The 16,379-nt window shown below is 35.5% G+C and overlaps 1 protein-coding gene across 5 annotated transcripts in view; it reads left to right on the top strand.

Moving 5' to 3' along the window:
- IMPACT (impact RWD domain protein) overlaps positions 1 to 16,379 on the top strand; it is a 44,027-nt gene that overhangs the window by 22,380 nt on the left and 5,268 nt on the right. For 3 of the 5 annotated variants that reach the window (XM_077135755.1, XM_077135751.1, XM_077135754.1), the window contains 4 exons: positions 1,100 to 1,173; positions 4,905 to 4,995; positions 8,611 to 8,745; positions 10,059 to 11,636. In XM_077135755.1, the coding sequence (XP_076991870.1) occupies positions 1,100 to 1,173; positions 4,905 to 4,995; positions 8,611 to 8,745; positions 10,059 to 10,127 (369 nt within the window). In that variant the 3' untranslated portion in view covers positions 10,128 to 11,636. Of the gene's footprint in view, positions 1 to 1,099; positions 1,174 to 4,904; positions 4,996 to 8,610; positions 8,746 to 10,058; positions 11,637 to 16,379 lie in introns of those variants that run through there. The other 2 variants (XM_077135752.1, XM_077135753.1) reach the window with 1 other exon arrangement.

Genomic DNA, 16,379 nt, shown 5'->3' with positions numbered 1-16,379 from the left:
ATCTTCTTTCTGCTTCTGGTCATAGTCAATTAGACTTATAGGATCATGATTTATGAGAACCAAAACAAATCTTAGATGTCATTGTCCACTTCATTTTATTGATCAGAAATCTGAGAACCTGAAAGGTTAAAAAGGTATACTTAAAATTATACAACTTGTGATCCAGTTGGTCTCCCTGACTCCAGCTCTGTCTTTCCCATCTCCAAGATTTCTTCCATATTCCTTTTCAGTTACAACTTTTCTGAAAAATCTGACCATGTGTTACTCCCTCCCCAGCCCAAAAACCCTCTTCAAGTGCATGCACATGTGCCCAGTCTTTGCTGCCTTCCATTGTCTATGGGGAAAAATCTAAATTCCTCATTCAAAGCCCTTGTGATATGATCCAAACGTATCATTCTTGACATATCTTCTGTCTTCTCATTCAAACTCTAAGTCACAGCTACATAAAACTATTAGTCACTTCTTGAACCTTTTTCTTTTATGTTCCTGCTAAGGAACATATCCTGTATTTTTATTTGTAAAAACTGATAATCCTAGTCCCTGCCTTTGCATATGCTATTTACTCTGAAAGGAATGTCTTTTTCTTCCATACCTTTGTCTTCCCTTTTCTTGGGAAGGAACTACCACTTATCTTTCAAGAGCTGGCTCTTGTTACTTCCTATGAGGCTTACTTGACTCCCAGATGGAGTTTTGGTTTTATAAGGTTGGGAACATCCTGGTATTGTGCACTGATCACATTGGATGCATAAATTTAGTAAATTTCCAGAGCTATTTTTTAGAAATTCTAATATGTACATTTAAAATTCTCTACATAGAAAACAGCATTTTTATCTGCCTTAGACCTGGTCAGTACTTAAAAAATGATTGATTATTAGTACTGAAAATATTAGGTCTCTCATTTTCATTAAACCAGTTTCTGCTCCTAAAATGAGAAAACTTTGGAAATGGATTTTTCAAAATCTAGTTGGCTCTTTAAATAACTACTCATTTTAAGACAGAAGCATTTATGTCAGTGTCCTTTCCATTTTTTTCCTGGCATTTATTTTCAGAGCAAATAAAGAGCATACATCAGTTTACTTATGTTACTGCTGTTTTTAAGGTGAAAATGGTTCTTGCCAAATTGTATGAGAATAAGAAAATAGCTAGTGCTACCCACAACGTCTATGCATACAGGTGAGTGATTTATCACAATTTTATGATGTGTGCTTTATTAAAAAATGGGGGAAAATGATACATGATTTTGAAGATAACATGTTTTTCCATTATTAAAGTAATAGATATGTATACGATATTTGAAAACTACAAAAAAGAAAAAATACTGGAGGGAAAATCAATCATTTTCTGTCATAAATGTAACTGATGATAACACTTTGGTGTATTTTCTTTCTTTTCTATGCAAAGTTTATTTTTTTAATGCTTTGCCCTTTTATCCTGTTTTTTCCGTTAATTTAATAAAAGCATTTTCCCATGTTATAATTGCTTTATGACTACTATTTTAATGGCTGTAGGATATTTGTTTAAGGTTCGATGCCACAATTTATTTAACCATTTCCTTTTTGGCTTTGTGTTTCATATTTTTTTCTATTATAAAAAAATAGCCCAGTAAATGTCTTTTACAATTTTTAGATTATTTCCTTAGGGTAGATTCTGGTTGCTTCTAATTCTTTTTTGAAATGGAGTAAGGTATTATTAAAAAAAAGAAATAATAGATCATGAGGAATGAAATTATCAAAAAGTATAAACATTTTTGAAACTTAGGATAGATATTGCCAAATATCTTTTGAAGGTTTTCTTTCAAACTAATTTACTCTTCCGTCAAGAATGAATTGAGTGATGCTTTTACTACGTATCTTTTGGTTTTAAGTACTAAGGCTTTTATATAAATGGTGGCTGATTGGTAAATGCAGAGATTAAGAGAATATTGGTCTTGATATGCAAATTAATACAAACTTAAATCTAGTTTCTCTTCTGCTATATAATTCCCTTCTTTGGTAGGTATTATGTGACAGAATTTTGATGAGTTAATCTTCAGTAGGAAAATGAGGGATTAGATTGTACTCTTGGTAATTAGCATGGGTTGTGAAAGTATTAATAGTTAGCCATCCATTCATTCCACACGTTTGTTGAGTGCCTACTCTGTGACAAGCACTTTAGATAAATTAATTTGGGTTATTTCAGCAGCTCTGCCACTATGAAAAGGTTCACTTGTTCAAGAACACCTAGTTGTTACATAGTCGATCTGATTTTGATAATCCAATTTCATTTATCTCTTTATTTTTTGCCTATGTTGCTGTACCTTCAACAATGGCTGTATGTAATTTTGACCCTAAATTATCCCAAAAGAGTTAAATGATGTGCCAGCTTTTCTATTTTTGGCTTAAGATTTTTGGATTTTTAAGTTCTTGTGACTGGTTTTGAGTTTTCGTTTTGTCCTCCTGTATTATTAAGTGATCAACTGTCATTTCTCACAGATGTCAGAATAATTGCATGCAGCAGTTCCTTTCTACTTATATAATTGATGTTTGGGAATGAAAATGCTTAGCTTATCAGAATTTTGTGTCAGATAAGACTAAAAAGGCATAAAATGAAGGCTACAGGGACCCCATTCAGAGTAAAACAACTTTATTTGGTACATGGGCTTTGTGATGTGTATATTGAATGTTTAGGGTCCTTTTAAGATTATTTCCTGGTTCTGGGGCTGTGTTCCCACTTTGGAGTTATGGGGCACTTTTCAGGGTACTCTGGATGCTGCATCACTATTTTCCTGGCATGTGAGGAAAGGGTTAGTGAAAATTTCCTTGAGTTTGTTTTTTTTTTGACCCAACAGTACTGATGTATAAAGGCAAATTTTCTTCATTTCTTTTATAAAATTATGGTGATAACTTAATTTAAAAGTCTAATCAAAAGCAACTTCTCACTCTTTTCCCTTAAATTTGCCATCTAAAAATTTATTTGATAATACTAATTTGTTTACAAGGTCAACTCTAAATGATACTAACTCCTGGCCATAGTAGGTGTCAGTAAATATTGAATAGATAGATGAATGGAAGCCAGGACAAATGAGTGAATGAATATGACTGCTATAATATAGTATAGTATAATGTAATTAATGTAATTGACTTAGGTGTGTAGACAAGGTAGTTTATGGCTTTTCGTGATCACAGCTGGTAATGTATCTTTGCCAAGTTTGGCTAATATTAGATTATACTATTTGTAGGGGCCGAAGAAACCCACTCAATGACATAACTTAACTAGCACTGTTTTCTTTTTTATATCTCAGGCACTTACTTGTCAAGTTTATTCTATATTGCAAACCCTATGTTATTATTCCAAACACCACTTTCTAGAACATTTAAAAAGATAAAAATGCCATGATTTACCTTGAATATTGGTAAATATCCAGGAGAAAATTATAAAGGGAGAAATCTTATAATTCTTACTCAGAAAGGGGAAAAATAGAGAAATGCTTGATGGCTGTAATAATATGTGAGGAAAATATAAAATATTAAATTGGTTTTGTTGCCTTCTTTTTTTATTGCAAAATATAACATGTATACAAAACGAAGAAAGAAAAAGCAGTAATTTTCAAAACGTTCTTCAACAAGTATTTACAGAACAGATCCCAGAGTTTGTCATGAGCTACCATTCTACCATCTCATATTTTTCCTTCTAACTGCTCCAGAACATTGGAGGCTAGAAGAAATATTAATATAGTGATTCAGCAGTCATATTCCTTTGTTAAATCCTGTTTTCTATGTTATACCTCCTACTCCTTTGATCATTCTCCCAATCTGTAGGGATCTTTGGCCGTGTCCCTTCTGACTTCTCATGTTGAGAAGGGTGTCAACACTAAAGGATAGGGGGATGTAAGTAATTAATCAGTTTTGGAGAGGCTGGTCCCTCTGAGTTTCAAGATTTATCTGACCTAGTAACCGTTTGAGAATTAGGTCCCAGAAAGGCAAACTTAGTGTATGAAACCTTTATAGAGTCTCAGTTTGAGCCCTAGGTGATCTTAAGAGTCAACAGCAGTATTGTTGGTTGGGGTTTAGCAAACCAGGGCAACTAGCACTATTTAACTGAAGCTTGCATAGGAATATACTCCAGAATGGCCTCTTGATTCTATTTGATCTATCTTAGCCACTGATGCCTTATTTTATTACAATTCTTTTCCCCCTTTTGGTCAGGAAGACATTGTCAAACATGGTACTAGGGCCAGACTCATCCCTGGGATCCACACCCCACGTTGTCAAGGAGAATTTCACCCCTGAATGTCCTGTCCCATGTAGGGGGGAGGGTAATGATTCTTCTTGCAAAGTTGGCCTTAGAGAGAGAGAGGCCACATTTGAGCAACAAAGAAGCTTCCTGGAAGCAAGTCTTAGCTTCTGCCCTACAGAAAGAAGTAGAAAACTTATTTTCCTGGAGGAACTTCATGTTTTTTCATGCTCACTTCTCTTTTACTAGATGGTAGGCTCTTTGAAGACAGGACTGGATTTTGCTGCTTATTTCTTTTACATCATTGCATAGTTCCTGTTATGTGTAATACTTTTATACAGTATATTCTCAATAAATGTTTTTGAATAACTGTCCTCTCTAACTTCATAGCATCAGGTTAAATAAGTAGGATAAATGTTAGGTGTGTAAATGCAACTTCCCATAATACCATTTCTGATTTAAAGGAGATACCTTTGATTCCTAGTTTTCCCAAATGAAGAGGTTAAAAAAACATACTGGATAGTAAATCATCAGTGAAAAAATATCTTACTATATAGTTCAAGAAGGATTTTTTAAAAATAAATATACTGATTTCAGAAGCATTCAAAATTAATGTCTACAAGTTTTGAAGAGCAACTTTTATTACAATATTTTGAGGTTTTAAACTGTAACACTGTTATCTGTATTTTCAGAATATATTGTGAGGATAGACAGACCTTCTTACAGGACTGTGAAGATGATGGGGAAACAGCAGCTGGTGGACGTCTTCTCCATCTCATGGAGGTACGCATTGGTTAAACCTTTTTAATCCTATTCTATGGGAGCCATAAAATTTCTCCACAAAACAGAGCTCCATTTAGGAATTCGTATAGCAGACTGTGTAACATAATATACCTTTAGTTAGTGGTTATTTATTTATGTTTTATTTTTTATTTTAAAACATTTTCAAACGTATAAGACAGTTACAAGAATAATACCAACACTATACAGGGAACTCCTACATACCCTCCAATTTTAACAGTATGCCACATTTGCGTTCCTTCCTCCCTTCCTCCCTCCCTTCCTCCTTTCATCCTTCTCTCTCTTTCCTTCCCTCCCTCCTTCTTTTCTGTATTTCTTACTTTCTTCTCTTTCCCTTCCTCCTTTCTTTCTTTCTCTCTCTCTCTCCCTCTCTTTCTCTCTCTCCCCACCTGTCTTTCTCTCTCTTCGTCTCTCTTTCTCTTTCTCTTTCTTTCTTCCTCTACCCATTTAACCATTAATCTATTAAACCCCCCATCTGTCTATCTAGCTGTCTTGTCTATCTAGTTATCAATCCATTTTCTCAGCATTTGAGTGTAGGTTATATATATCATGCTCCTTGAACACTTAGTACTGACATTTCCTATGAACAAGTATATTCACTTACATATGCACCTTAAGTATGGTTATTAGGTACAAGCAATTTAACATTGATATGAAGCTTACAGTCTATTTTTCAGATTTTCATATGTCCCAGAAATGTCCTTTGGGGCCTTTTCTCCTCCGTTATTAGATCCCATCCAGGATCACCTATTGCATTATATTTAATTATCATTGTCTCTTTAAATGGTCTTTTTTTTTTTTTAATTGTAGTAATTTATATACAACATAAACTTTCCCATCTCATCTATTTCCAAGCACACCGTTCACTGGCTCCCCACCTCTTGCCCCTGCCAATTTGTACTGTAATTTCTGTCTTTAGGAGATTGCATATTCTCTGCTAAAAAATTTTGTTTTTAGTTATCATAGTGCTTAAGTTTAACATCCTCAATCTGTTACACTCTTGTTTGCTTAGATACCAACTTGATGTCAGTGCTATGCTTAAATAATGTTTCTATATTCCATCCCCCCACACTTAGCATGTCTATACATTATGAGTCCCAAACTACTGATATATCATTACATTTTATGCATTTGTCTTTTAGATCCTATAGAAGGTACAAAGTGGAGTTACAAACCAAAAATACAATAGTACTGGCATTTATATTTACCCATGTTGTTACCTTTACCAGAGATCCTTATTTCTTTATGCAGTTCCAATCTAGTGTCCCTTCTTTTCAAGCTGCAGAAAGAGTCTTTTGTAGAGCTGGTCTAGTGGTGGCAAAATCCCTCAGCTTTTGCTTATCTGGAAATGTCTTAATCACTCCTTCAAATCTGAAAGGTAGTCTTGCCAGATGTAGAATTCTTGGATGGCAATTTTGCTGTCAGCATTTTAAATATGTTATCACACTACCTTCTTTCTGCCGTGGTTTCTGATGAGAATTTGGCATGTAATCTTACTGAGGCTTCCTTGCATGTGATATGTTGCTTCTCTCTCCTGGCTTTCAGAATTCTATATTATCTTTGGCATTTGACAGTTTGACTGTAACATGGCATGGTATGGGTCTATTTGGTTTTATCCTGTTTATAATTCACTGAGCATCTTGGATTGTGTATTTCTGTCTTTGCATCTGGGAAGTTTTTAGCTTATTTCCTTGAATGATCTGTCTGCTCCTCTCTCTCTTTCTTCTTCAGGGACTCCCCCAGTGCACATATTGGTTCTTTCTGATGGTGTTCTACAGGTTCCTCAGGCTCTCTTCACTGTTCTTCATTCTTTCTTATCTGCTCCTCAGATTGGATGATTTCACGTGTCTTATCTTCAGGTTCTCTGGTTCTTCTGCCAGCAGCAATCTGCTGCGGAACCTCTGTAAGGAATTTTTAATTTGGTATTGTGGTCTTCTGCACAGTTTGGTTTCTTTTCATAATTTCCATCTCTCTGTTGATATTTTCTTTGTGTTCATCTGTGGTTTTCCAGATTTCCTGTAGTTCTTCATCCATGTTTTCCTTTAGGTCTTTGATTAGATTTAGTACCATTTTAAAAACAGCTTTTGTCACGTATGTCCTAGATATGGGCTTCCTCATTGACATTTCTGATACGTTAGTCTTCTCCTTTGCCTGGGTCATTATCCCTTTTTCTTTGTAACCTTTTGTTAAAACCATAAATTTTTTATTTTAATGTGTATATCACTGGAATTTAGACTCTGAGGCATCTGTTCCTTGTATCCAGCTGTGTTATGACAAAACTTTACTGGAATGCTAACAAAAGGGAAAGAAAAGGAATGAAAGCAAACACCTTTTCCAGTCTTTGCAGATTGACCTATGCAAGTGGTCTCTCTCAGAATTTATCCTTACAATGCATTTTGAGAATAGTTTGTGGGCAAAGCATAGGGGCCACCCTAATCCTTTCTCTGCATGCATCTAGTCTTAAGCATTTGCATGTGGTCCTTGGAATTGATAGGGATATAAATATCCTCTCTTCCTAGGAAACAGTTTTTGCCTGGTCTCAGGCATTGGACTTGCCCCAGGCAGCCTGTTGACAGATCTCGCATCGTGTTCCGTAGGAGAGGCCTCTGAGTTGCTTTCTACATGCAGGGCAAGTTCAGGAACAGTGAGTCCCTCAGGCCACAACTAGACAAATTGAGAAGAGGGAAGAACATATGTTTATGTTCCTGACTATGTTCCACAATTTCTGTTGGATTTTAATATTTTTTAGCATTCATACATTTAGCTTTCAAGAGTTCTTTTTTTGTTCTCTAATTTTTCCTTTCCATATTGTCCTAGTCTGGTTTTATGCTTGCAGTATCTTGTAAAATCTTCTCAAAGAGTTTTTTTCAGAATTTTTCTTCCTTAAAATTTTCCTGGTCAATTTTTAGGTTGCCTGTCTTGTCCTTTCTCTTTCATTTTGCTGGATTTTCTTTATCCATCTGATTGGTGATCATTGATTGTCTATTTTTAAGATTGGATTGCTTTTTCCTAAAGTAATTGCTATAGTTTCTTCTGCTTTTGCATGTGAAGGCTTGTTTTCTAACCAGGACTTCTCCTTGAATGGGGACTCTGTAGTCCAGGCTTATGAACTGGTGGATATCACTTTAAGGGCAATGTTTGATATATGTCAAAATGAGGAAGGTTTTAGTGGTAGGCACAAGCAAGTACTCTTGCAGCCCCTGTTCTCGCTAGTAGTTCGTTCAGCAGCAACTTTTTTGTTATTGTTTGGTCTTAGAGGCAAAAGGCTGCCTAAAATGAGATTGTGATTAAAGTCACCAAGTATTGGGACCTGCCTGTATGTTCCCTCCTGCCTGTATGTTCCCCCTTCACTCTGCCCAGTTGCCCCAAAATAACTTCAGGACACTATGGAGCATGGTGTTTGTTTTACAGGTTCCTTCCTGGTCCTTACATTCCATTCCTTGAATTGTTATTAATCTCACTTACTGTTCTCTTAAATGGCTAAAGTCACTGGGAAATTTTATGTGCTATTGTATATATGGGTTGTTTCATTCTCCTTTAAAGCTTGCAGTTATGCATGTAAATGTATGTATCTAATTCTGCTTCTGAAAATGACAGATTTTGAATGTGAGGAATGTTATGGTGGTAGTATCACGCTGGTATGGAGGAATTCTGCTAGGACCAGATCGCTTTAAACATATCAACAACTGTGCCAGAAACATACTAGTAGAGAAGAACTATACACATTCACTGGTAAGTGATTATTGACACTATAGCTCCTGTGAAGTTTAGAAAAAAAAAAGACAGGAAACTAAGAATGAATCAAATATGTATGGTGCATGTTTTAGTTTGTGAAAGATGCTGAAATACCGTATACCAGAAATGGACTGGCTTTTAACAATGAGGATTTATTAGCTTACAAATTTATAGTTCTAAGGCTATAAAAATGTCCAAATCAAGGCATCAGCAGGATGGTACTTACTTCTGAAGGAAGACTGCTGGCTATCTGGGGCCCCTCTGTCACATGGGAAGGCACATGGCAGTGTCTTTTGGTCCTTTACTCCTGGGTTTTGTTGGATTTAGCTTCTGGCTGCTCCATGTGTGGTTTTCTTTCTGAGCGTCTCTGTATTTCTTTCTTTTAGCTTCTGTCTCATAGCTTCACTGTTTTCTATCTATTTGTCATCCTCTTATAAAGGACTCCAGTAAGAGGATTAAGACCCACCTTGAATGAGGTGGGTCACATCTCAACTCAAGTTAAAATCCTACTCACCAAATATCCTACTTATAATAGGTCCGCACGCACGAGAATGAGGAATGGATTAGCTTTAAGAACATGCTTTTCTGGGGTACATGCAACTTCAAACTGTGACAATGCATTGGACTAGGAAGTTGGAGACTTAGGTTGTAATCATAATGGTGTGACTAGCCAGTTGTATGACCTTGGGTAGATGACTTAGTCTCTCTGAACCTTAGTTTCATAGATTCATAGAGGTTTTTTTTTTTATTTAACATGGGCAGGCAACGGGAATCGAACTTCATAGAGTTTTATAAGCAGGAAAACCTTTAAAATTCAACTAGTTTCCACACCCTAAAATTGAGTCCCAAAGAGATTGTAGCCAGTGTTGCACTGAACTGTCTCTTCTTTAGGGCATTATCCTCTATTAGTATCAGAGTACCTCCTCTTTCTCCTGGCATGCCTTTGTATGCCTTCTTTTTTTTATATTTTAAGTTCTTTCATTTCACATTTTAGTTATGTTTTTATCTATTCTTTTTAAACTTTATTTACTGAGATTTATTTTGGAAAGTGGGCGGTAGATTAATATTTAAATTATGTGAACAAATTTATTACATAAATAAGTTTTTCTTGATTATCCTTGATTGTTTTGAAAATATTATACTTGACTATAAGTAAAAGTCCCCTGTAAAACAGAAAAATAATATATATGAAGTGATTATGCCCTCACCATTATATGTATTCTATATGATGAGATTTAAGATTCTGTAAGCCACATCTTCCTTCCTTCCTATCAATGGGGACTTACTGCATTGATTTGTGTCTCTTTCAGGAGGAATCATCTAAGGCTTTGGGAAAGAACAAAAAAGTAAGAAAAGACAAGAAGAGAAGTGAACATTAGTGCCTGAAACTCTATGAAAGGTTAATTTGCCTATAATTAAATATAAATTACACAATCATCAAGAAATATATTATGCAGAGAGAGGATCCTTGACTGCTCAAGTCTCCTAATTCATTGTGGACACCAACATTATCTTTTCTTCTTTAGTTATATCATCTGCCAAAAATAGAGAACTTATGATATATTCATATGTGTTTTAAGCTTATTGAGAAGGAGTAATTGGACTTAATCACCAGTTCATCTGATTTTAGGAAGGTAAAGTTACCCAGGGCAGTACCTAAATTAACTGTCCATTTCAGTTACATGTCAAGTGCCTTTGTTAGGTGGGGAAGAAATGTCTCTAGAGAAATATAAATGCCTGATATCTTGTCATTCAGATTCTTGGTGTGTTAAATGAATATTGCCTTTTACTGCTCTTTATAGCTTATTGAAATAGGAGTGCATTGCAGATTGATCTTGGAGAGCTTCTTCTTGTGATTTTAGCTAATATGTATGTCACCTTTCATTTTATAGTGCTCTTCACTGAGTGAAAATTCAGTACTATCCATCTGCAGATATGTGCTGAGGTGGTAGTTCACCTAACATATTTGTTAGCATAAATGTTTTGCCTCAGTTTCCTTAGCACATTGGTAATTGTGTAATTTTAGAAAGTGATCTTCTAGTCTCTACTTTTTTTTCTTTAATTCTTATAATATAAAGCAACAAATATGTGGTATTGGTAGTCTCCTCTTACCCCTGAAAGTATTGCTGTAACATTCTGCTTTCTTTCAACAACCTGGACGTATTGTTCTTGTGATCTTCATTGTAGAATTAAAAGTATGCCAGAAGTTTTGCTGGTACGTTTCCCACCACACTCTAGCCATTTTTTGCAATTCCTTGATTTTGTGGAGAGCTGGAACAAACCATTTGATTGGAAAAACAAAAGAAAACCCTTATTTTTTCTAATCTTATCATATGTACCGCTTCATCAATGTTTTCTGTTTTTTTCTTTCATCTGTAAGTTGTTCAACTTACTTCCAGGCATTTAGACAATAAATTTGCCTTTGGATAAAATAATAAGTAATTAACTATTCAATTTGAGATATGATGACAAAGAATTGTTAAAAATTATAATTTGATTACCGATTTACTTGAGTTTCCCTTCCAATAAGAGGGAAAGCATAAGAAAAAATGGAGAAGCAAATATTTTCTCTATTTTCTGATGTTTTACCTTTAAGAAATCCAAAATCCATACTTGATATTTTTAATAATCTAGTAAATGTCATATATTAGCGTGGATTTTGAGAAATAAAGCTAAATTTTATTTGCTACAAATATATTTAATGTTGTCACTTATCAAGAGCCACGAGAAGATGGCCTGTATCCATATTTAGAACCCTTACCTCAAGTTTCATGAAAAGTTAAGTATGTCCTATTTATTAACTGTTAAAATAATTAGAGAAGTAAGAGACCTTTTTTTGTATTTTTAAAAAAAATTTATTAATAAAACCAATCAACATACAACATGAACATTCTTAATGTATGAACATTCCATACTTTGTGTGCAATTAGTGGCTCACAGTATCATCACATAGTTGTGTATTCATCACTATGGTCATTTCACAGAATCTTTATAGCACTTCAGAAAAAGGAATAAAAAGAAAAAAGAAAAAACTCATACATTTCATACCCCTGACCCCTCCCACTCATTGATCACTAGTATTTCCCTCTGCTTAATGTATTTTAACATTTTCCCCCTATTATTTATTTATTTTTAATCCATGTTTTTTACTTATCTGTCCATTCTATAGATAAAAGGAGCATTAGAACAAGATTTTCACAATCACACAGTCACTTTGTGAAAGCTATATCATTATACAGTCATCTTAAAGAAACATGTCTACTGGAACACAGTTCTACAGTTTCAGACATTTCCTTCTAGCCTCTCTAATACACTTTAACCCAAAAAGGGGATATCTATATAACACGTAAGAATAACCTACAGGATAACCTCTCAACTCTATTTGAAATCTCTCAGCCACTGACACTTTATTTTGTCTCATTTCTCTCTTCCCCCTTTTAGTTGAGAAGGTTTTCTCAATCCCTTTATGCTGAGTCCTAACTCATTCTAGGATTTCTGTCCCATGTGTCCAGGAAGGTTTACACCCCTGGGAGTAGAGACCATTTTTTTAACATAAACATAATTTCACAATTTTGGCATGTGAAACCTGTGGAAGAAAATATAAAACAATAATACTTTGGTGCTGCAGCAAAAGAAATAAATTTTTCTGCAACACCAAATTTGAATTTATTTCTTACTGTTTTTGTCTAATATTTTATTTAGGTTTTTACCGAAAACAAAGCACCCTTCACTTCTGTGGTATTATTTTCCCTTCTTTTTAAAGAAACCTTATATGGTGATCCAGGGCCCTGGGTCCCCTTGATTCTGAGAGTATTCCCCTTCATGCTGAGAGCATGAAGCTGCTCTCAGCTTCACACATTTAGCTGCCTATGTGACCGGGACAGGCATTGGACATCATCAGACATCCTTGGGAGCGGGAAGGGGATTGTAGAAATGGCATTGTGAACAAGGCATTGAAGTGCCCTTCCCCTGATTACTGCTGATAACACCTCCAAACCCTATGAAATTTCTTTGTCTTGAACCCATATAAGCTGTGCTCTAGCACTCCCCACCTTTTGCAGAGCACTGACCTTCATTTTCCATGCCCTGCTGCTACTGTGGAAGATCTCCTGTCTAAGTCCTAATACATTCTTGCCTGATTCCGTGCCAGGCATATTCTTTGGTTTTTGGGCTACTCTGACCCAACCCCTCCAAGAGCTGGGTGGAGGCACCTTATTTTTCTTTCTTTCTACGAAAGTATTACCCACTTTTTACTGACTAAAAATGCTCATCTCCTTCTTCCAAATTCAGTGAGCTTTTAATAGGGAGAGAACTAGAATTCTCCAGTTCTGAATCCTGAGTTATTTCACACGTTTACCATTATGGAGATCCTAACTAATGACATTATGTTTATCTCTATTTAAAACTTTTCCTTATTAGAGGATTTTCAAATTCTCCAAATAATAATTTTCTAATAGCCAGATTTATACTGTGCAATATTTTATAGTATCTATATAGTATATTTTATTAATTAAAAATAAACTCCACGTGCCAGTAAAAGAACAAGTAGCATCTACTTTTTAAAATGGGTGTAGCAGTAACTGCATCAAAAATATGCTTTTAAGGTATACATCATGAAATAAAGCCTATTTGAAGGGAATTATATCAAACTTATCACAACCAGGAAAAAATAGCATGAAGCAGATACTGTTTGGATAAGAGCAAGTGTTATGGGTTGAATTGTGTCCTCCAGAAAGATATTTTGAAGTTCTAACCCCCATTACCTCAGAATGTGACCTTAATGGGAAATAGGGTTATCACAGATGAAATTTGTTAATTTAAGATGAGGTCATACTGGAGTATGGCAGCCTCCTAATCCAATATGATTGTTGTCCTAAAAAGAAGGGGAGAAAACACTCAAGCATAGAGGAAGACGCCACGTGACAATGGAGGCAGGGAGTAAAGTACCACAGCTACAAACCAAGGAACCCCAAGGACTGCCAGAAAACCACTAGAAACTAGGAAGCAGCAAGGAAGGATTCTCTCCTTCATGTTTCACAGGGAGAATGGTCCTGCTGACACCTCAGTTTCAAACATCTGGCTTCCAGAACTAAAGACAATAAATTTCTCTTGTTTCAAGCCACCCAGTTTGTTGTACTTTATTATTGTAGCCCTAGGAAACTAAGACATGAAGTGAAATTGCTGAAAAAATTGTATAATCACCCCTAATCCTGCTATCAGAGATAACTGTTGTTAACATTTTATATGTACATCCTTCATATTTTTTTCCTATGCATGATTTTATATATATGGATATTTTTCTTTCCACAAAAATGGTATTAAACTAAATATACTATTTTGTAACCTGCATATTTCATATAGAATTATATTGTGAACATTTTTCCCATGTCAGCAAATATTCTTCTATGACATAATTTTTAAAAAAAATTTTTATTGTAAACAGCATACAAACATTCTTGACATGGTTACAATCAGTGGCTCACAATATCATCACATAGTTGTGTGTTCATCATCATGATCATTTTCTGAACATTTTCATTTCTCCAACAAAACAAAGAAAAAAGATAAAAGCTCGTACATGCCTTACCCCTTACCCCTCCCCCTCATTGACCACTAGTATTTCAATCTACTCAATTTATTTTAGCCTTTGCTCCACCTATTATTTATTTCTTACCCATATTTTTACTCATCTGTCCATACTGTAGATGAAAGGAGCATCAGACTCAAGGTTTTCACGATCACACAGTCACATTGCAAAAGATGTACATACAATGATAATTGTATAATTATCATTATACAATCATCTTTAAGAAACATGGCTATTAGAACACAGCTCTACAATTTCTACTTCCCTCCAGCCATTCTAATACACCATAAACTAGAAAGGGGATATCTATATAATGCATAAGAATTACCTCCAGGAAAACCTCTTGACTCTGGAGTCTCTCAGCCACTGACACTTTATTTTGTCTCGTTTCTCTCTTTCCCCTTTAGGTTGAGAAGGTTTTCTTAATCCCTGATGCCGAGTCCCAGCCCATCCTAGGATTTCTCTTCCATGTTGCCAGGGAGGTTTACACCTCTGGGAGTCATGTCCCATGCAGCATGGGGAGGGCATTGAGTTCGCTTGCCATGTTCGCTGAGAGAGAGAAGCCACATATGAGCAATGAAAGGTTCTCTGGAGGTGACTTTTAGGCCTGATTTTAAGTAGGCTTTGCCTATCCTTACAGACATAAGTTTCATAGGAGCAGACCCCAAGATTGTGGGCTTGGCCTGTTGATTTGGTTGTTCTCACTGCTTATGAGAATATCAAGAATTCTCCAAATGGGGAAGTTGAATAATTCCCCCTTTCGCCCCATTCCCCCAAGGGGACTTTGCAAATACTTCACTATACAAATCACTCTGGGATTTATCAGGGCATCACACTAACCTGGACAAACCAACAAAACTCATGCCCTATTCAAAATTCCATGTACTTATGGTATTCAATTAAACTGTCCATATAAGTTAAATAGGAAATGTACTATTCAAAATATAAATTTTGCACCAAATAAACATTTCTTGCTTTAGTCTCACACGGGAGTTGAAGTTTTAAAATATGACCATTCCTTTGTTCTTCCTCATGTGAAAATTTTTTTAGTTTGTACATTTAGTCACTATCATTATAGACTCTAGGTGTTCCTAAATTATACCATTTCAGTCTTTACACAATATCTTTCCTTCTGGTTTCCGATGTGCCCCAGCCCTTCTCCCCCTATCAGCCTCACATTCAGCTTCATTCAGTGTACCTAAATTATTGTGTACAATCAGATAGAATTGTGCTATCCATTTCTGAATTTTTACAATCAGTCCTATTGTACAATCTGTATCCCTTCAGCACCAATTACCCAATCTCTACTCCATTTGTATTTCCTGATAACCTGTGTTCTTAACTGAGTTCTCCAAGTTCCCTCATTAATGTTAGTTCATATCAGGAGACCATACAGAATTTGTCCTTTTGTTTCTGGGTAATTTCACTCAGTATAGCGTCCTCAAGGTCCATCCATGTTACATACTTCATGACTATTCTGAATTATGTAATTTTTGATGGCTGCGTAATATTCCATCTTCTGGCCCTCACTAATGAAACTTGCTGCAGATGTCTTCTTTGCACTCCTCTCTTCCTGTGTCATGCTAGGCTAACCTGGCTAAGAATAGAACAGGACAGGGCAGTCCAATCCTGGTCAGGATTGGAAAGTGAATGAAGAGGTGTGACTTTAAATAAATCCAGATCTTATTAGGCCATAGGCTGATACTGAAAGACTTGTTAGCTAGGTAGAAGTAAGGGGAACTCTGGATCTAGTCAAGGAATACTGACAAACTTTTTCTGCAAATAGGCAGATAGTAAATATTTTAGGCTTTGTGAGCTATACAGTCTCAGTCACAACTACTCTCTTTGTCATTGTAGTGTGAAGCTAGCTACAGACAATACACAAAGGAACAGCATAGTTCTAATAAAACTATGGATACTGGAATTTGAATTTCATATAGTTTTTATGTATCATGAAATATGATTCTTTTTATTTTTTTCCAACCATTTAAAAATGTATACTGTTTTAGCTGATGGGCCAAAGTAAGGTCCACAGGCCATAGTT

Source organism: Tamandua tetradactyla, chromosome 18 (assembly GCF_023851605.1).
Source record: "Tamandua tetradactyla isolate mTamTet1 chromosome 18, mTamTet1.pri, whole genome shotgun sequence".
Taxonomy (NCBI): domain Eukaryota; kingdom Metazoa; phylum Chordata; class Mammalia; order Pilosa; family Myrmecophagidae; genus Tamandua; species Tamandua tetradactyla.
This window is presented reverse-complemented; position numbering and strand designations above follow the sequence as displayed.